General features: G+C 54.2%; 7 protein-coding genes across 10 annotated transcripts in view; 2 read left to right on the top strand and 5 right to left on the bottom strand.

Moving 5' to 3' along the window:
- The window catches only part of H310_12115, a 2,451-nt gene extending 1,274 nt beyond the window's left edge, over positions 1 to 1,177 (bottom strand). The window contains exons 1-2 of one of the 2 annotated variants that reach the window (XM_008879080.1): positions 862 to 1,177; positions 740 to 799 (exon numbers count right to left, since the gene is read on the bottom strand). In XM_008879080.1, the coding sequence (XP_008877302.1) occupies positions 740 to 799; positions 862 to 1,057 (256 nt within the window). In that variant the 5' untranslated portion in view covers positions 1,058 to 1,177. The remainder of the gene's footprint in view (positions 1 to 739; positions 800 to 861) is intronic. The other variant, XM_008879079.1, reaches the window with a different exon arrangement.
- A 1,904-nt stretch (positions 1,178 to 3,081) lies between these two features.
- H310_12114 lies at positions 3,082 to 6,461 on the bottom strand. 2 transcript variants are annotated; one of them, XM_008879077.1, is made up of 5 exons: positions 5,591 to 6,461; positions 4,206 to 5,545; positions 3,753 to 4,022; positions 3,599 to 3,708; positions 3,082 to 3,551 (listed from the first exon to the last, which is right to left on the bottom strand). In XM_008879077.1, exons 1-5 carry the CDS (start codon positions 6,379 to 6,381, stop codon positions 3,153 to 3,155), a joined length of 2,910 nt encoding a protein of 969 aa, XP_008877299.1. In that variant the 5' UTR covers positions 6,382 to 6,461; the 3' UTR covers positions 3,082 to 3,152. The 2 variants fall into 2 exon arrangements, with proteins under 2 accessions (XP_008877299.1, XP_008877300.1); XM_008879078.1 differs by having other exon boundaries at positions 4,206 to 6,461.
- A 1,285-nt stretch (positions 6,462 to 7,746) lies between these two features.
- On the top strand, positions 7,747 to 9,306 carry H310_12113 (protein disulfide-isomerase domain). Its single transcript, XM_008879076.1, has one exon. It carries the CDS (start codon positions 7,759 to 7,761, stop codon positions 9,253 to 9,255), a length of 1,497 nt encoding a protein of 498 aa, XP_008877298.1. The 5' UTR covers positions 7,747 to 7,758; the 3' UTR covers positions 9,256 to 9,306.
- Positions 9,307 to 9,330: 24 nt separating this feature from the next.
- H310_12112 (hypothetical protein) lies at positions 9,331 to 10,290 on the bottom strand (the record flags this gene model as incomplete). The annotated part of the gene is made up of 4 exons (XM_008879075.1): positions 9,331 to 9,827; positions 9,871 to 9,973; positions 10,020 to 10,140; positions 10,187 to 10,290. The coding sequence occupies 4 exons, from the start codon at positions 10,288 to 10,290 to the stop codon at positions 9,331 to 9,333; spliced, it is 825 nt and encodes a 274-aa protein (XP_008877297.1).
- Positions 10,291 to 10,746: 456 nt separating this feature from the next.
- H310_12111 (hypothetical protein) lies at positions 10,747 to 13,428 on the top strand. Its single transcript, XM_008879074.1, has 3 exons — positions 10,747 to 11,458; positions 11,511 to 12,124; positions 12,384 to 13,428. Exons 1-3 carry the CDS (start codon positions 10,781 to 10,783, stop codon positions 13,048 to 13,050), a joined length of 1,959 nt encoding a protein of 652 aa, XP_008877296.1. The 5' UTR covers positions 10,747 to 10,780; the 3' UTR covers positions 13,051 to 13,428.
- Positions 13,119 to 14,936, bottom strand: H310_12110. 2 transcript variants are annotated; one of them, XM_008879072.1, is made up of 8 exons: positions 14,839 to 14,936; positions 14,430 to 14,785; positions 14,245 to 14,370; positions 14,077 to 14,159; positions 13,916 to 13,993; positions 13,741 to 13,871; positions 13,463 to 13,684; positions 13,119 to 13,413 (listed from the first exon to the last, which is right to left on the bottom strand). In XM_008879072.1, the coding sequence occupies exons 1-7, from the start codon at positions 14,925 to 14,927 to the stop codon at positions 13,549 to 13,551; spliced, it is 999 nt and encodes a 332-aa protein (XP_008877294.1). In that variant the 5' UTR covers positions 14,928 to 14,936; the 3' UTR covers positions 13,119 to 13,413; positions 13,463 to 13,548. The 2 variants fall into 2 exon arrangements, with proteins under 2 accessions (XP_008877294.1, XP_008877295.1); XM_008879073.1 differs by having other exon boundaries at positions 13,119 to 13,684.
- A 555-nt stretch (positions 14,937 to 15,491) lies between these two features.
- Positions 15,492 to 16,270, bottom strand: H310_12109 (hypothetical protein). The gene is made up of 2 exons (XM_008879071.1): positions 15,873 to 16,270; positions 15,492 to 15,824 (listed from the first exon to the last, which is right to left on the bottom strand). Exons 1-2 carry the CDS (start codon positions 16,209 to 16,211, stop codon positions 15,573 to 15,575), a joined length of 591 nt encoding a protein of 196 aa, XP_008877293.1. The 5' UTR covers positions 16,212 to 16,270; the 3' UTR covers positions 15,492 to 15,572.
- Between the last annotated feature and the right edge of the window lie 454 nt (positions 16,271 to 16,724).

Raw genomic sequence — 16,724 nt, 5'->3', positions numbered from 1 at the left:
CATCCACTTTGGAGAAGAGAAGGAGGACCAAAGCCATGCGCCAACTCAAACATGTGCAGACCACGCGCGAGACACATCGACGGGCAGGCATTCGTTGAGAATGGTGTGGTGTGGCTGGGATGCGTCGCGAGCTGCAGAGCGTCGCAGATGTAGCTAAGGGAATATATGTACTTCCTGCCTGAATCAACTCTTTGTTTTGCGCATTTTGCCAGCAATTGTGTTGAAAAATGGCAAAGTTTCAATGAATAGTGGTCCAGAATATCGATGAAATCGAAATCGTTCTAGCTTCAACGGATTCTGAGTGTCGAAGTCGAGTATCGGGGCGGCACAGGGAGACCTACTTAATGCGACGCCTTCTTGGAAGGAGGTTCACGCCACAGAGACTTGACAGTCTCGGTGACGCCAGCGCCTGTGACGTTGAGGGTGATGAGCCCCAAGAAAGTGACGACTGACACGCCGAGGACACCCGTGCGAACCAACGTTTGAAAGTTCTTGGGCACGTAGTCCGACACGGCGTTGTTGATACCGATATGGCTGTGCACGGGGATCAGCACCGCCAGCAAGTAGTCGACCGGCGTGTTCAACGCAGACGGGCTCAGCACGACCGCGGCAGGGACGAGCGCCAAGAGGCCGTAGCTCGTGTAGTGCATCACCTTGCTAGTGTGCTTGGAGTTGTCGGCTACGTTTCCACATTGCACGGTCATCCATCACGTCGTCGAAGGCAACAAGGCAAATGTACCATTGAGGACAGCATTGAACCCAGTGTCTGCCTTGTTTTCCGTAAACTTGGTGGGGTTGCCTGGGCAATCATAGACATGAGCACGGGCTCGTGAACCCGCATGACCGGCTCAATGTACGTACCTTTGCGGAAGCCTCGCGTTTGCGAGGCGGCGGCGCGGCGGACAGCAGTGGAGGAGATGCGGGCAAACATTTCAGACGGTCGGTCGACTGGACTGGCTGGAGTGGATATGAGGTGGCGGAACTGACTCCCGCAAGTACGCCGGAGTAAGTCCAATGGCTCTTCTAAGTTCGATTCGACGGGTCCCGAAGTGCACATCGTGCTCTGTCGCAGCTGCTAGCCAAGCCATCGCCATCTCGTGCCATCGGCGTCGCATCTCGGCCGCAGCATGTTGGTGACTGGACCATGTGACGATTCGTTACGTGTGCAGTCGGGGCCAGGATGGAGAGTGTGGCTTTCGTCCCATCAAAAAGAAGCTGCGATTGCATTGGCTAAAAACGCTTGCCATCATCCAATCAAAAATCGAGGAATCCGAGTGATTAATGTAGGCATTTAAACCATAATTTAATATGCGTACAACTTCAAACTTTAAACTGGCAATATATTTAAATTGTGTAAAATGCCCGAAATGTAGTCATTTCAGTATCTTACTAAGAGCCTATGAAAAGACATCAACCCGAACGCAACTCGGACGAGGCATACGACATCGATCATTTCCCCCCGGCAAGCTTCCATGTGCCCCGTACCTGTGCTGCTTTTCATGCTCGCCGCTCTTTGTGCGATCATTGGCCTTCGATATCGGACGACAGAAGACACAGCAGAGCTCAAGGAGGAAACAGACAACGCCACGATAGCAAAGAGCTCTTCGTCATCCGTCAAGCAGACGAGGCACAGCGTAGGTGGCACCACGGTCGCGATGCAGCGCAAGGCAACACACTCATGACATCGTAAGTGTTGAATAAATCAATGCTCAGCCTACTTGCAAGTGTCTCTGGACCAGCACGCTACAAGAGAACGGCTAAGTCACTGCACGCAAGATCGATGGAGTTGCTTGGATGGGTTACTCCTTGTGTGGAAGGCACGCCGTCGACGAAGGCAGCTTCGACGTGGCTGAATCAAACATGATCTTTTGACCAAGCTCAAGGAAAGGTGTGCGCAGTTGGGCTACGTGTGCGTGTTGGGATCGCGGACTTGCGATGCCGCGGCTTCGTGCGCAGCCATGCAACCGGTGCCGCCACGCAAGATCAACGGCGCTGTGACACGAGAACGTCAAATTCAACGTGGGACACAATGAAATGGGACGGACCAATGTGGCACCGACTTAGGACGGATTCGACAGCGTGCCGCTGGTTACCATGTCATCTGCGTTGACGAGCCCACGAAACTTGAACTCTGTGAACTCATGGTAACACCACCTTGCCAAAGCACGCGCAGTAGGGTCCTGACAAAGGACGTATATGCGTCGAGCAAGATCTTGCGTGGTGCTGTCGCCATCACGTCAAATTGGACGTGCTTTCCCGAATGCAGCGACGGGATGCCGAGTCGACGGCATGCCCGAATTCATATACACAGTGTCATGGGAAAATCGCGGCAACAAAAGAGCTTCGCGTGCTCCGAAGATGCTCACGCAACGTCATCTTTTCCAACCAGGTGCGTTTTGCCACTCCATCGTCGCTAAGGCAATTCCAATCATTAAACAAATCGACAGGAAGCCTACGACGAAGGCGCGCCGTGCACACTTCCAGCAGTCCCAGCTGCAACCATGCTTCCGTCATGTTCGATGGATTCCAGACGTGAATCGGTGGCACTTGTGCCAAGCTGTCCTTCGATCTGTGGGTGCTGTCGTCGGTCGCGTCGTACTCACTGGGCTTTGCAACAAAGGGCGGGCGGCGTCCACACAATTCTCCACTGCGTCCTCCCAACGCGTCGACGAGGCTGCGCTCGTCCGTTCAAACCCAAGCATGCTTGTGGCCAAAGTGAACGACTCTGGGCTTCTTGACGCGTGTATTCTCGGACTCGGCATGGAGTTCTACTTTGTCAAAGACACCGACGCCGGCACAAACCGATACATGCTGCTCGACGTCGCCCGACGTCTCGGGCTGCCTCGTTCTACTCTTGTCCTTTTGCATGGACTGCTGGCATGTCAGCGCTGTTCATGTTGCTCGTTGGTCGCAGGAATGGCAAGGTAGGCGCGTGGCCGACAGAGCTCTCTTGATGCAGGGAGTGCTGGCCTCTCGTACGACGAGCGCGCCCTTTGAGCCTCCCATCCACAGGACGCACCCACCTCTTTGTCCAAGTTGCAAGCGTCAGTGGCATTAACCATGCATGCGGGGGGCTGCAACGAAGGGTACAAAGGAGTGATCGTTTACACGAGGACAATGCGGCTTTGTCCATGAGGGGGGGGGCATCTACGCTAGTGCATGATCTTGATGCCGTGGAGGTTGCTCGGTTTCACAGAAAAGATCAGCTTCACTGGGACGCCGTCCATCGTGACGGGCGACGCGTTGAAGTACAGACTGGCCTTGTACCGGGCCTCGTCCGTACCGTCGATGTGGAGATCGGCGACGCGCTTGAGCGATACGACGCAGTGACCGACGACACTTTCGTGGCGCACCCACACGAGCATGTGCAAGTCCTGGAGACTTCGCTCGTGGTGCAGTTTGACGTTGAGGCTGAGTGTTGCAACGTTCGTGATGGAAATGTTGCGTTCGCCCGTGGCTTCGGTCTGTCGATTCAAATCGTCTTCGCCCATGAGCGGCGCCACGACCCGCGTCTTTTTTGGGACGTGGGAATGGCTGCCCCACGTGACAACCTACGCCGGCACGTCACCATGCCGCATATCGAGTTATCGTGGCGTACCATGTTGAACAGGGTGAGCACGGTTGTGATCGGTCCGTGGGGGCCACCGCCGTAGGACGGGCCTTGCAGACGGACGTTTGGGCGCAGATCGGTGTACGAACTCACTCCGTCTAGACAAGATCACGTCACGGATAACGTCACGAACGCGAGTCACCTGGGACCCCAGGAAGCGACAGCCCCTTGTCGCCACGGATGCCGGCCATGGACGGCCGCACGAATTTGAGCAGCATGGTGCAAGTGACGGGGCTATGGTCCGACACATCCATCCCCACTCCGTCGTTAATGCTCTGGTAGTTGTCCACCCATCGGCCTTGCATGAACGGGCACGGGACCTTCTCCGCGACGAGATCGGAATTTCGCATTGGCGTCGAGTAGACCAAGATGCGATCGCACCACCCAGGCACACGCTTCTTGACTTGACCGCCTACATAGTCATCCACGTCGTCATCGTTGCCACATGCAACCGAACGATTCATGCATGGCAGAGCGCGCCAAGTGCGGCGGCACCATCATCCATCCCCAACAAACCGTGACGTCCATGTAAACGACGCCTTGCTTTGTGGATCACACGAGCTCGCATGGACATTCTGTCGGCGATCGATCGTACCTTTGTAGAATGGCTCCTTGTACAGCACGCGGTAGACGCGCTCGGGCCAGTTTGGATCGTGCATGTCGACATTTCCCCGGAGCGGAAACTTTTTGTACGTCGGGTAAAAGTTGTGAAATTTGTCGGGCTCTTTGAAGCCTTCAAAGATGCCTTGCTTGCGGTCGTTCAAGAGACCATCGCCGCGCTCGTGGAGCTCCTCGATCCGGTCTTCACTCAAGAGTCGACACACCTCGGACGCATCCATCTTGACAATGCGGTAGTTGAGGTCTCCCATCCACACAATATGGTGAAATTGCTGTGTCAGGTCAAAGTATGGATGCCCCATGACTTTGCCCAAGTTCGTGTTGAGAAGTCGGATCTGTTCCCGGCGGTATGTATCGTTGCGCGCGTCCAGGTGGCAGTTGATGAAGCACAGAGTCGTGTGCTTGACCTTGAGCGCGACGGCGACCCCGCCCTTTGAACCCGACGCAATGTTGAACTTGTGCAGCCCCGCACGCAGCACTTGGACGTCTGCCGAGACATGCTCCCCGCAAAAGACCGCCATGCCCGTAAACTTGGTGCCCATGAACGCACCGTCGCCGCGGCCGCGGACCGCGTCGAACACGGCGTCGACGGGCGCTTGTTTGTTGGGCAGCACGACTTTATCGTTCCGGAGTTCCTTGCGCTGGTATCGCAGCAACTGCGGATTCCGATTCAAGTATGCTTGAATGGCAAAGTAAACGTTCTCGTTCACGCCTTCTTGGACCCCCAACACGTACAAGTCGTACCCGACGGGAACGAGATGCCGCACCATGCGGGAGGTGTCGGCATCGTCCATGAGACCCCGCGAGTCGCTGAATGGATCGGCGGCACCAAGGTTCCATGTTCCAATCCAAATCGAAATGTCGCCTTCTTGGCGGGTCCCCGCGGCCGAGTACTCGTACTTGGCGTTCTCTGAGTGTGCATGGTGCAGTTGTGGCTTGCGTCCCGACGATGCGGGAGTCGTCGTGGATGGGGCTTGAACCGACGGACCAGGAACGGGCGGCGACGACGACGGCTTGGTGTGGTAGGGTTTATAGGAAGAAGGCGACGTGGGGATCGCGGAACGAGGTGGATACCGATGGGGCATCGGGACTTGGTACTGTGGAGGCGAGTACAGTGCTGTCGCCATGTATGGCCCTGTTACGTTACCATGATGGAGCTGGTCCTGGCGCACCATGTCCTTGGGTGGGGAAACTGGGACCCTTCGGTCGTCGGCGTACGAGGGAGTCGATCGAGGTGGAGGGGCAAACAGGTAAGGGGCCGGCGCCGGCAACGTGGACAAAGTTGGGGCAGCTTGAACATTGCGTGACGATACGTCGCTACGACAGCTATCATCGATCTGGTCGTCGTCGTCATCGTCGAACCGTTGGCCACCCATGAACCCGGTCGTGATGGACACACCTTGCTGCTGCTCGTAATCGTCCATGTACCCGATGGAGCTACTGTCGTCTTCGTCTAAGTCATCAAAGTTCATTTGTTCCATGAATTGCGTCGATTGGAATGTCCCCGACGCGACGTGCACGAGGTTGGGCGGGTGGGGCGACGAAGACACTGGCGCCTGGGGTTGGGATGTGCTGCGTGGGAGGCGAATCGTCGAAGTTGGATCTTCGTAGTGCATGGGACGGGCATGGTGCTCCAAAGAGTCGACGCTGTTCCAGCTCAAGTTTTTCCGCAACATCGCAGCCGCGTCAGTCGACTTGTAGTACGCTACTTCGTTGAACGGATGCGACGCGAGCGGTGACCCCGACCCGGGACGTCCACGAGTCTGACGATTCTTTTGGGACGCCGCTGCCGCTGCCGCGATTAAGTCTCGGCCTCCACCACCACTGGACGGTGTCCCTGCTGCCGATCCACAGAGTTGGTAAAGGTCTTGACTGCTTCCACGTTGTGGCAGGTACGTCATTCCGCCAGTTCGATGTGGGCTCGTGATTCTTTCTTGCGCATACAAGTTCGTGTTGCTCCCACGTTGGCCGACAGGGATCCCCGAGTGATAAAGTCCACCTCCTTGGCCATGGGAAGGCGTGCCGTTGCTCGTCCGACTGGAAGACGACGTCGGTGGGTACATGGACGTTGACGCTTTCGGGACAACGTAGTCGATTTTCTGCTGCTGCATCCTCATTTTCTGCATCTTGTCTTGGAGGTCATGCGTGCTCATGATCCTCGCCACGCCGCCGCCGGGGTGACGTCTCGGTCTCGCACGCCGCGGTATCGGTTTTACGACAAGCGTAAGAAATCGGGTGCAGTTCGATTATGCGTACACCGTACAAAATGTACGTACTATGTACTATGATACAGTATACTAACATTGTCGTAATGTTCGAGTTCGACGATGGACTGCGGTGGCACAGGCGGCAGCCAACGCCGGCCCCAAATCCATTTTGATTCAATCCAGCGGCACAACCATGTTGCGTCCCGGGCGGCGGCGTCCCGCGAGGACAGACGCAGACAGGGGATAGCGCACGTGAACATGAAGATTGCATTTATGTTCTTTGTAGTCGCTGATCCAGAGCCGAAGCACTTGATTTGCGTCAACGACGTGCTAACGAGACGTCCCTAACTGGTGTGCATTTCATTGCACAGGAATAACACGTTTTGTTGGGTACACAGCCGCAATTAATGGCGGCGGATACGAAGCATGAAATGTGCGGATCGTACGTGATATACACCTGGTCCTCAACAATGTCCGGCACAGAACGACTGCGATGCGCGCAGGAGGGACTCCGTGCAACAAAGTCGTGATATACTGAAAGAGCACGCCAAGAATGCATCCAACAGATACATTTGTGCGTTCGGTACCCACATCCCGTGGTCTTATGCAAAGCTTCTTCATCTACATTGCCATTGCGTTTGTATCGCGTATCATGGTTGAGTCCCCTGGTGTGTTGGCGAACTCATGCTATGACGACAAGCACAGAGCTACACTTCAGACGGTTCACTTGCCCGAGTCGACGCAGTTGGCATCACTTGGAGCGCATCGCACACGCACGAACATTTTCCTTCATACGTGCTTGTACTTGGCGTCTACTTCATGCATTGGATGGAGTCAGCGCAGCAGGACCTTGCCCACCACCATGACGTTGCGTCATGAAGGCGACAGGATCGATTCTGCCGCTCTGCAACCGTCGATTAAGCCCCCCTCCGTGTCTGATTCTTGAATTGACCAATGAAATTAAGGAAAGTCAAGTTTGGCCCAATCAAATCCCAAGGATACCATCGCCTTCAAGAAGGGGTGGGGGATCAAGATTCACTTGATTTTTGTATGGATAGGTGCGCGCCATGGAATCGTCCACGTGGCCAAAAGGATTCTCGTCAAGTCCACGTGTCATGAAAAACTTGATCTTTGTATGCATGGGACCTCAAGCTGTATAACTCTATGGAAATGTCAAAGATCAAGGGGAATCTCAGCCTCTTATATACAAATTTATACATGCGGAATTGTGTTTCAATGCGGTATACATTGAGACAGATTCCATTGTGTCGTGCCTGCCGAGCCGATCCATGGTCACTTTCGCTTTTGCTGGGATCACCGAAGATGCGATTTTTCACGACGATCTCCGCCTTGCTCATGCTTGGCCTTGCCGCCGTCTCTGGCGCCACCATTGAAGAAGAAGAAAACGTCCTCGTGTTGACAGATGATAACTTCGACGAAGCTGTCACTTCCAATGAATTCTTGTTGGTGGAGTTTTACGCCCCTTGGTGCGGCCATTGCAAGTCGTTGGCCCCCGAATACGCCAAGGCAGCCTCTGCGTTGTTGGAACACGACCCTCCCTTCCGGATTGCCAAGTTGGACGCGACCGCACATTCCAAGACCAGCGAAAAGTACGGCGTCTCTGGTTACCCGACCTTGAAGTTCTTTAAGGGGGACGTTGACCCGACTGCCGTCAAGGCATTCACTGGTGGTCGTACCGCTGACGAAATTGAAAAGTGGGTGATTAAGAACTCTGGCCCCGCGGTGAAGATCATTGAAAGCGCTGAAGAATTGGAAAAATTGACTGAAGCCAACGATGTTGTCGTGTTAGCCCATATCGATTCGGTCACTGGTACCCAAAAGGATATCTTGGAAAAGGTCGCAGACGGTGAAGAAGTTGCCGTCATTGTTGCCACCACCGATGCTTCGTTGCACGCTGATGTCAAGACTGCCGGTTCGGTTGTCTTGTTCAAGAAGTTCGACGAGAAGAAGGTTGTGTATGAAGGTGAATTCAACAAGCAGGACATCTCTGCTTTCGTCGCCGACAACAACAAGCCTCTTGTCATGGTGTTCGCCCAAGAAAAGGCTTCGCAAATCTTTGGCGGTAACATTCAAGTCCACATGCTCGTGTTTGCCGATTCGTCCAAGGACTACTACGAAACCCTCGTGCAATCGGTGACTGAAACCGCTGCCGCCAACAAGGGCAAGATCTTGCATGTGGTTGTTCCTCCCTCTGAAACTCGCATTGTCGACTATTTCAGCTTGAAGGAAGCTGATATGCCTGCAATCATTTTGGTGAACATGGCCGCTGGCATGAAGAAGTACCCTTACCCTGTCAAGGCTGCCGAGCTGACTGAATCGTTGACCACTGCCACCTTGTCCAAGTTCGAAGCCGACTACTTGTCGGGCGAGTTGAAGCCTACCCTCAAGTCGGCGGAACCGTACGACGACAGTAACGAAGCCGTCAAGGTTATCTCGGGCAAGGAATTTGAATCCCGCGTCATTGACAACAAGAAGGACGTGTTGTTGGAATTCTATGCTCCTTGGTGCGGCCACTGCAAGTCGTTGGCCCCCAAGTACGACGAATTGGCCGAAAACTTTGCGTCCGTCGAGAGCATTATGATTGCCAAGATGGACGCTACCGAAAACGAAGTGGACCACCCCAACGTCGACGTCAAGGGCTTCCCCACCATCTTTTTCTTCCCCGCCAACGACAAGGCCAACCCCATCCCGTATGAAGGTGCCCGCGACGTCGCTGGATTCACTGAATTCTTGAAGAAGCATGCCACCAAGTTCACCTTGGACGGTGAAACCCACGGTGTAGACCACGATGAACTTTAAACTATAGGAACACTGGAGACATTGCTTGGTAATATAGTGTTTGCGGCGCCATGGAATTGAATCGGGACACAAGGTCTACCAGAATGGGACGAACGGCGCATACCAGCACAACACGGTAAAGTTGTGCGGATCAATCGAGACGAAGCATGCATTGTAGGGAGAGTCCGGCTTGGGAAAGAGCTGCCGAGTCGACTTGGACACGTCCTGGTTGTTGTGGCCGTCGTTGCTGCCTGGAGTGTGCAAGAGGTAGACGTGCGACATCACTGCAAGGGGTGTTGGTGCTTTTGCGTCGTCCGTCGTCGACTTCTTTTGCACCGACACGAGCGCCTTGTACACGAGTTTCGTCATGTTCAAGTACGGCTGGAGCGTTTCGTCATGCTGAGCCATGGCCCCCCCAATGACCAGTCGCTTAAAAACTTGAAAGATGGCTTCATCTTGCTCCGACGCGGAGAAAAAGCCTGCATGGTCCGAAAGTGGATTCACGACCATGTCTCGGAGGCTGTCGTTGACAGTGCAATCGTCGTACACTTCGTCCATGCAGCGTCGAAGCACTCCCCCTGACGACACAATCGCTATGGCGGGAGGTGAAGAGAGACATGGGGAGTGACACCATACCGGGACTCGCTTCGAGTTTGTTGAAGAATTCCATGCTTAGGACATTCGTCTTGAGCTTTCGGAATGACAAGTCGTCCAAAGTCGACGGCACCGTTGAGGGAAACTATGGTTTGCCTTAAGAACTGATACAAATTATGTGCTTCACCGACCGGGACACTTGCCCGCACGGACTTGCTTTCAAAAAACGCGCGAAGGAATGCAGTGGCGTTGGCAGGGTCAAATTTCCCGCGCATGCGGAATCGCTTGACGCCACCGTGCTGGTCCAAGTTCCTGTTCGAATTGGCGTTAGCAGATGTGACTGATGCCGCGAACGTACCATTGCATGAGCTTCAACTTCATTTCGCCGGTTTCCCACGGCGATGTCTTGACAGGAATTGACTCGAAGGTGTACCGAGCCCCCTCGTCATGCGCCGTTGCCATGGTTCGCGCTGGAGAATGGGCAAATGTTCCACGCAATCGCTGCATTTCCGGATAAAGATCGCGACCTTTCCATGGATATATTCTGATTGGCTGAAAGCGGCTACATCCGTGGATGAATTTTTTAAATATCGCACGAAAACGAAAATATATGCGTAGCAATATTTCGGGGTTTCTGGTTGTTCTGATAATCCTGAGTTCTCCTTGGAACACAGGTGGCTATCGTAGAGTTGTGTGGTTCGTTCGTTTACCAGGGTTTATCACCACGTCGGGCCATATATATATGATATTATTCCAGGGAAAGGATACGCACTGCTTCGTTCCGAGAAAGGTTCTTTCGATAGGGCAAACGTTTTTGAATATTTTCGGCCATCGTATATTCCTATTTGAAGACTATTTCTTGGTTTTTCGAATTCGCTCGAACTGTGACGAACTTAATGGGATCACATCCGTTTCATAGCGAAAGTTGCAGACATCTTGACATCGTGAGGCCATGAACATCTCAACGGAGGAGGATGCGGCGGCGGTTGTCCCGTTTGGCACGTTGCTGGGTGTCTCAGATGGCGGCGTGGAATTGTATAACTGCGACTACTCGACACTCCCACCTCCAGACATGCTGGACCGCGCGAGCTTTAAGAACGAGCACAATGGCGTGACAACTGGATACAAGTGGCAATGCGTCGAGCTCGGGCGTCGGTACTTGCTCGTGAACTTTGGCGTGATATACGACAACATCGCGATGGCGTACGACATCTTCCGCCTCAAGACGGTACGTCGTGTTGCGGACGGTCAGTTGGTACCGATGGTTTCCAACGTGAACGGCGAATCCACCGACCTACCCGTGAAGGGGTCGCTCCTGATCTGGAACCCCGTCGGCGAGTTTGTCCACACGGGTCACATTGCTGTCATTGTGAACGTCGAAGTCGACTACGTGGACATTGTCGAGCAAAACGTGGACGACACGATTTGGCCGCCCGGCGTCAACTACTCCCGACGGCTCAAGGCCGACTTGAACGAAGTCACTGGGGCATACACCATCACATGCACATTCCCTGACTCGTCCATCCTCGGTTGGATGACAATTGACATGCACACAGAGTACAACTACGAAGACGTGCCAATCGCGACGCCGTCGCAAGACCTGCATCTGCGAAACGTCACCCTGACAGAGGTAGATTCCTCCACTGCCATGACCTCGCCATGTCGACAATTTCTTCGCTTAGACGCAGCTAGCGACGCCGTGGATGAACCCCGACCTGCCCTACGTGCAAGCATTCCAATCGGCGTTCGGGTCCGCCCTCGCGTCGTCGCCAAACTCGGCGTACTTTTGCCTGACTACGCGGGGCCAAGCCGCGCTCGAGTACGCGACCGAGCATCTCCATCACATGTTCTTGGACGCGACCGATTACGTACTGCACCACGAGAAGGAACTTGGCCACTACTTTCGCCTGCCCCCCGCGCTCTGGCCACGCATACGCCGGTCCTGGTTCCGCCGCAAGCCAGACGTCCTCGCCGGGCGCTTTGACTTTGCCCTCACGGAAAACGGTGTCAAGGTGTACGAGTACAACGCGGACTCGGCGTCGTGTCTCATGGAGTGTGGGTACAACCAAGACGCGTGGGCGGCGGTGGTTGGTCTGCCCGGCACGTCCAACAGCTCAAATCTGTTCCAGAAACTCACACATGGATGGGTGCTCAAGAATGTACAAGGCCCGCTCCACCTCCTGTGCGATGTCGACCCCGAAGAGCAATACCACACCGAGTACATGAAAGCTGCCGCCGAGGCCGCAGGCCTCACGTGCTATGTCGTCGTGGGGGTCGACACATTAGAACGCCACGGGTACGCATGTCTCATCATGTTCCAAGACCCGATCGATTTGCCGTGCTCCAAAGTCTGTTGCTGAGTCCGCCACGTGGCCATCGACGAGATGCTGCGCCTGATCCGACGTCCACAAACGACAGGACGCTCGGTATCATGCCAGATCACGAACCGCGATGCCGGGGCATTCGACTTTGTGTTCGGAGGTTGCGATGCGAAAGAATGTGTGGTTGCGGTGACGTTGTCTGGTACTGATTCTGACGGGGATCTCATGCTCTAGCCAAGACATTGTGGACATGACACACAACGTCAACGTTCGAAACGTGTGGAAGACGTGGTCTTGGCGCACCGCCATCGACCAGCTGAGCGACGACGAATGGCAACATTTTCTCATGGACGATGTCGCGGACCCGAAGGGCTTGACGACGCCCAAGTTGCGGCCCGCACACCCCGGCACGACCGCCGTCAAGCTCGTGGACGTGCTGCTGCACCCTGCCATTCGTATTTTCGAGCCTCTCTGGACAATCTTGGCCAGTTCAAAAGCAATTTTGCCAGTTCTGTCGACGCTGTACCCGAACCACCCCATGCTCCTTCGGTCGTCGTTTACGCTGACGCCCGAGTTGGAACAATCAGGGTATGTGACCAAACCAGTGGCCGGTCGCGCGGGGGAAAACGTAGCCGTCGTGGCGGCCGACGGCACAACGCTGATAGCGTCCGAGGGACAATGGGCCGACGACACCCCAATCTATCAAGAGCTGGCACTCCTTCCCACCTACGGAGATCGTGGCAACGTCCAGCTCGGCACGTGGGCAATTTCCGGTGCCTACGCGGGTACAGTCGTCCGGGCCGATCCGTCGCCCATTATTCGAATGAACTCGGACGTGTACGCAGTGCGCGTCGTCGACGACAGCCCGCCCAAGGACCAAATCCCCAAGGCCGCAGCATAGGTTGGTGGTAGGGCCAAGGCACTGGCCACGGTCGACTGCCGCAGCCCACTTTCCTGGACACGTCGAGCAGACGTGGGGGTTGATGTACACGCGTTAGAAGGATTGATTGCAGTAACTAGACCACCGAGTTCGGATTGCTTCTTGTTGAACGTCACATGCTTGCTACACCTGATGTTGTCCTCGGTCCCGCCACGGTCACGTGGGTCTCACCGCTGGACGTCGCAATTCCAGGTCTGTGGGACACGGCGCTCTCATCGCCCACACCACAGATATCGCAGCGAGATGACGCCGGTTTTGAAATTGCTAAGAGCGAGCGGCGCCTGCTGCAGAGCAAGTTGACAACGGTGTCGGGGATGGATCAAACTAGCCCTTTGTGACGAGATCCGCTCGATTCAGCATGTTGCTCCAGTACCAGTTAGTCACAATGATGTCGAAGGACCGAAAGTGAATGCTTCTCAATCACAGGCATGATGTCTCGATAGCCCCTTATCAATGACATCAGAGTTTCCAGTGCCGTCTGTAATTGAACTCTTCGTCGGCCGTGTCAAACTCATGCGGGTGCCGCAGTGCAGTGTCGTTGGGGCTGTAGATCGCGTGAGTTTGAAGGACGAGGCGGGTGTTGGGCGCGCGCCATCTAGTCATTGTCACGACCACGTCATCCCCACCACGACAAGCTTGCATGTGGAATACCGGCTTGTGACGCGAAATTTGAACTGCACAATGCTATGGCCCACATGCGCCACGACGTGCAATTGGCCTTGGTGGAACGAGTACGTGCCTTCCCACACGTCCTTGGATCGCGTGCGGAACGCTTCGCCCATCTGCCGTGCGATGTCATCGTGACATTCCACGTACCGCTACCTACCTCGCGGGGGTGGCGATGCGTCATCGCGTACAACACTGTACCGTTCCGGTGAAAGCAAAAGTATCGATAGTAGATCGCCTGTACCGGGCAGAGGGTTGGAACCATCGAATGAAGTGAAGCCAAGATGACGTCATCGAACGATGGCGGGATCGGCGACCCACCTGGAGGATGGCATTTTTTGGCAAATCCGACCACATATTGATCTCGGGTTTCTTGTAGTACGACAGACGCAATACGTAAAACCCTACGAAGGCGACGCATCAGAAATGGTTGCCACGACAGCATTCTCGGTGACGTGTCACGAGGGGCGTCCAGGCGTTCGAGCGCACCATGGTACTTGACGCGTGGCCGGGCAAAAAACATGTGCATCCAGCTCTTGTATCGCCGCAGCTGTACAGGGCGTCCCTTGGCCTGGATGGAAAAAACCCGATGGCACATCATGGCCCAAACCAAATCTAACAGCGAAGTACACAAGATTGTGCATGGATTGAAGAGGTATTCGTGGCGAACGTACCCGTTCGGGCGACGGCGTGGAAGCGATGGCAAGTGCTGCTGAAGAGCCCGATCGAGTCTTCATCCAAATACTCGAGGACAAGTTGCAACATTCTTTCAGGGAGGTGGCAAATTGGAACAGAAGCATTCACGTCGTCGTCGAAGGCCGATTCGACAATTCGAACCTCGGTGAGGTCCGTATTCTCCCCCGCCGAGTCTTCAGTGGTATCGTCGTCGTCCACTCCTGTTTCATTTTCGTCTGAGAGTGTATGATTCATTCCGTCCGTCGATAGATGGTCCTGCGACGGCGCCGGAGACGAAACTGCGAGATAGCGCATGCGCCACTCGGCGTCCACGATTTGCGCAAGAAAGTCAGGTCTACAAGTAGAAACGAAGCATCAACAGACGCATTCATCTAAACGACAATTTACTGGAGCGATTCGTTAAGGGCGCGCTCCAGCTCTTCGGCCGCTTCGTCGCGGCGGGTGCGGACGCGCGGTGGTTCTGCTATTGTTGCCATCGTGCCAAGTCTCGGAGTGAAGTTTGCTGCATGCTGAAGTTTATCCGGATGATTGGGTGATATTATTTTTCCGCAACTGTTAGCACTCGAATTAGTTGTAACTATGACCTCTCTAATTAAATGTTATCCAACCGGATAGCAACCGGATACCCAAGTTGATATCCAAGGAATGTTCTTCCAGCAAACTGAAAGTTCCATTGTTGTGGACGCGGTGGCGAACGAGAGATGGGGTCTTCGGGCAAGTGCGCGTGAGCTGCTGTGTGTGGCCGACAGCCCTTGCTGTGTTTGTGTTGTGGTGACGAGAAGATGTTGGATGCGATGAACCGTTTATGGGGGCACCTTACTAGTTCCTCGCCATATCACGTTGTGAGTGTCTGCGTGTCCAACGGTCGTGCGGAGGTTCGAAGCCCGTCGGCGCCACTGTAGCTTACAATCGAAGAGAGCTAGATCAGGAGCTGGTCGTGGACACATCTCGCGACGACTGGGCGCATGAATGGCCACAACGACCCGTGGTAACTTGCCGCAATTGGCATTGCTAGCCCTCATCCTGCTGAGAACTTTCACGTGGGCTAGTGCCAGCAGAGATTAAACGCATACGAGTGGCTGAAGCCGACATGAAAGAGTTGGCATTTTGTCTAATGGTCGCTATCCAAGCATATCGCGCAGGCCACTGGTTTCGACAGCGCCGTCGTCGTGTTTGGTGAGTTGGTTGGCACGGTAGCTCAAGTACGTGGTCCAGATGACGTTGCCGGCGTTCATGACGAGAGGACGATGGGGCAGCGGCACGAATGAAAAGTTGATCACGTTTAATGGCCCCCAGAAGAAGTTGCCGTCCATCCACAGAGACGGGGTCTTGTCCCGCATGTTCTGCAGGGCTTTGCCACAAGCTTCGCTCGACTAGCAAGATATACCGTGAGCTCCATGTTTGCACGACTCATCGCTCACCGACTCAGTACTCGCGCCGTTGTGGTATCGAACCCATCCGTTGAAGAAAGCAATGCTCATAGGGGCATAGATCAAATGCTGCGCCAGAACCTTCTTGATCACTGTGACTGCGTTCGCCCCTGGCCATAGCGCATCGAGGCGGCCAAACCAAAAGTGCAACGCAGGGCCTTGAAGGATCAAACCGTAGGTTGCCGTCAGGAGAACGCGGGACAACGAAACGGTGTTCGAGTCCGACGCAATACACTGCGCCGACACATCCCCAACTCCAAAGATCGCACCGGTCGCCACGGCCTTCGTCGCCAGTGGATACCGATGGACGAGGCGGGTGTAGATGGTCATCGTCGATGCCAAAGTGAATGTAAGCCGGGTATACGATAGGTAGACCAACGACTAATCGCATGGCCGGACAAAAAATATTCGTATTTCTCTGTGGGATTTTTTCCTTTTCCCAGCAATTGTTTACAACGTAGAGCAAAGTACTTGGCATTCAACCTTGAGTCTGGCTAACAGTATACATGTAGTGGGAACTTTTGAGACATGCTGAATAGTTGAAGTTGAGTAAAACCTCCATAATTTCATTGTAGAGCAACGAAATTGATTATTGATTTACAAAGAGTAGAAGTAAAAGAGAAAAATTTTGGGCTTGTTTCAATTCAAGGAGCAGATTTATGTCATACAGTTTAAGAGTAAATCCCTTTCAAGAGTGTTTATTCATTTTCGGCGCCTTGAAATACTACTCTGGTCCATAATAGTTGTTAGCAAGTTTTTCACTGGATTAAAGTATGAGTAACCATCAGGAAATATCTTAAAATTTGTATGTCACTTCAGAAACGAATATGAAAGGGAAAAAAT

This window comes from Aphanomyces invadans (genome assembly GCF_000520115.1).
Source record: "Aphanomyces invadans strain NJM9701 unplaced genomic scaffold supercont1.36, whole genome shotgun sequence".
In the NCBI taxonomy this organism is placed as follows: Eukaryota; Oomycota; class Saprolegniomycetes; order Saprolegniales; family Verrucalvaceae; genus Aphanomyces; species Aphanomyces invadans.
This window is presented reverse-complemented; position numbering and strand designations above follow the sequence as displayed.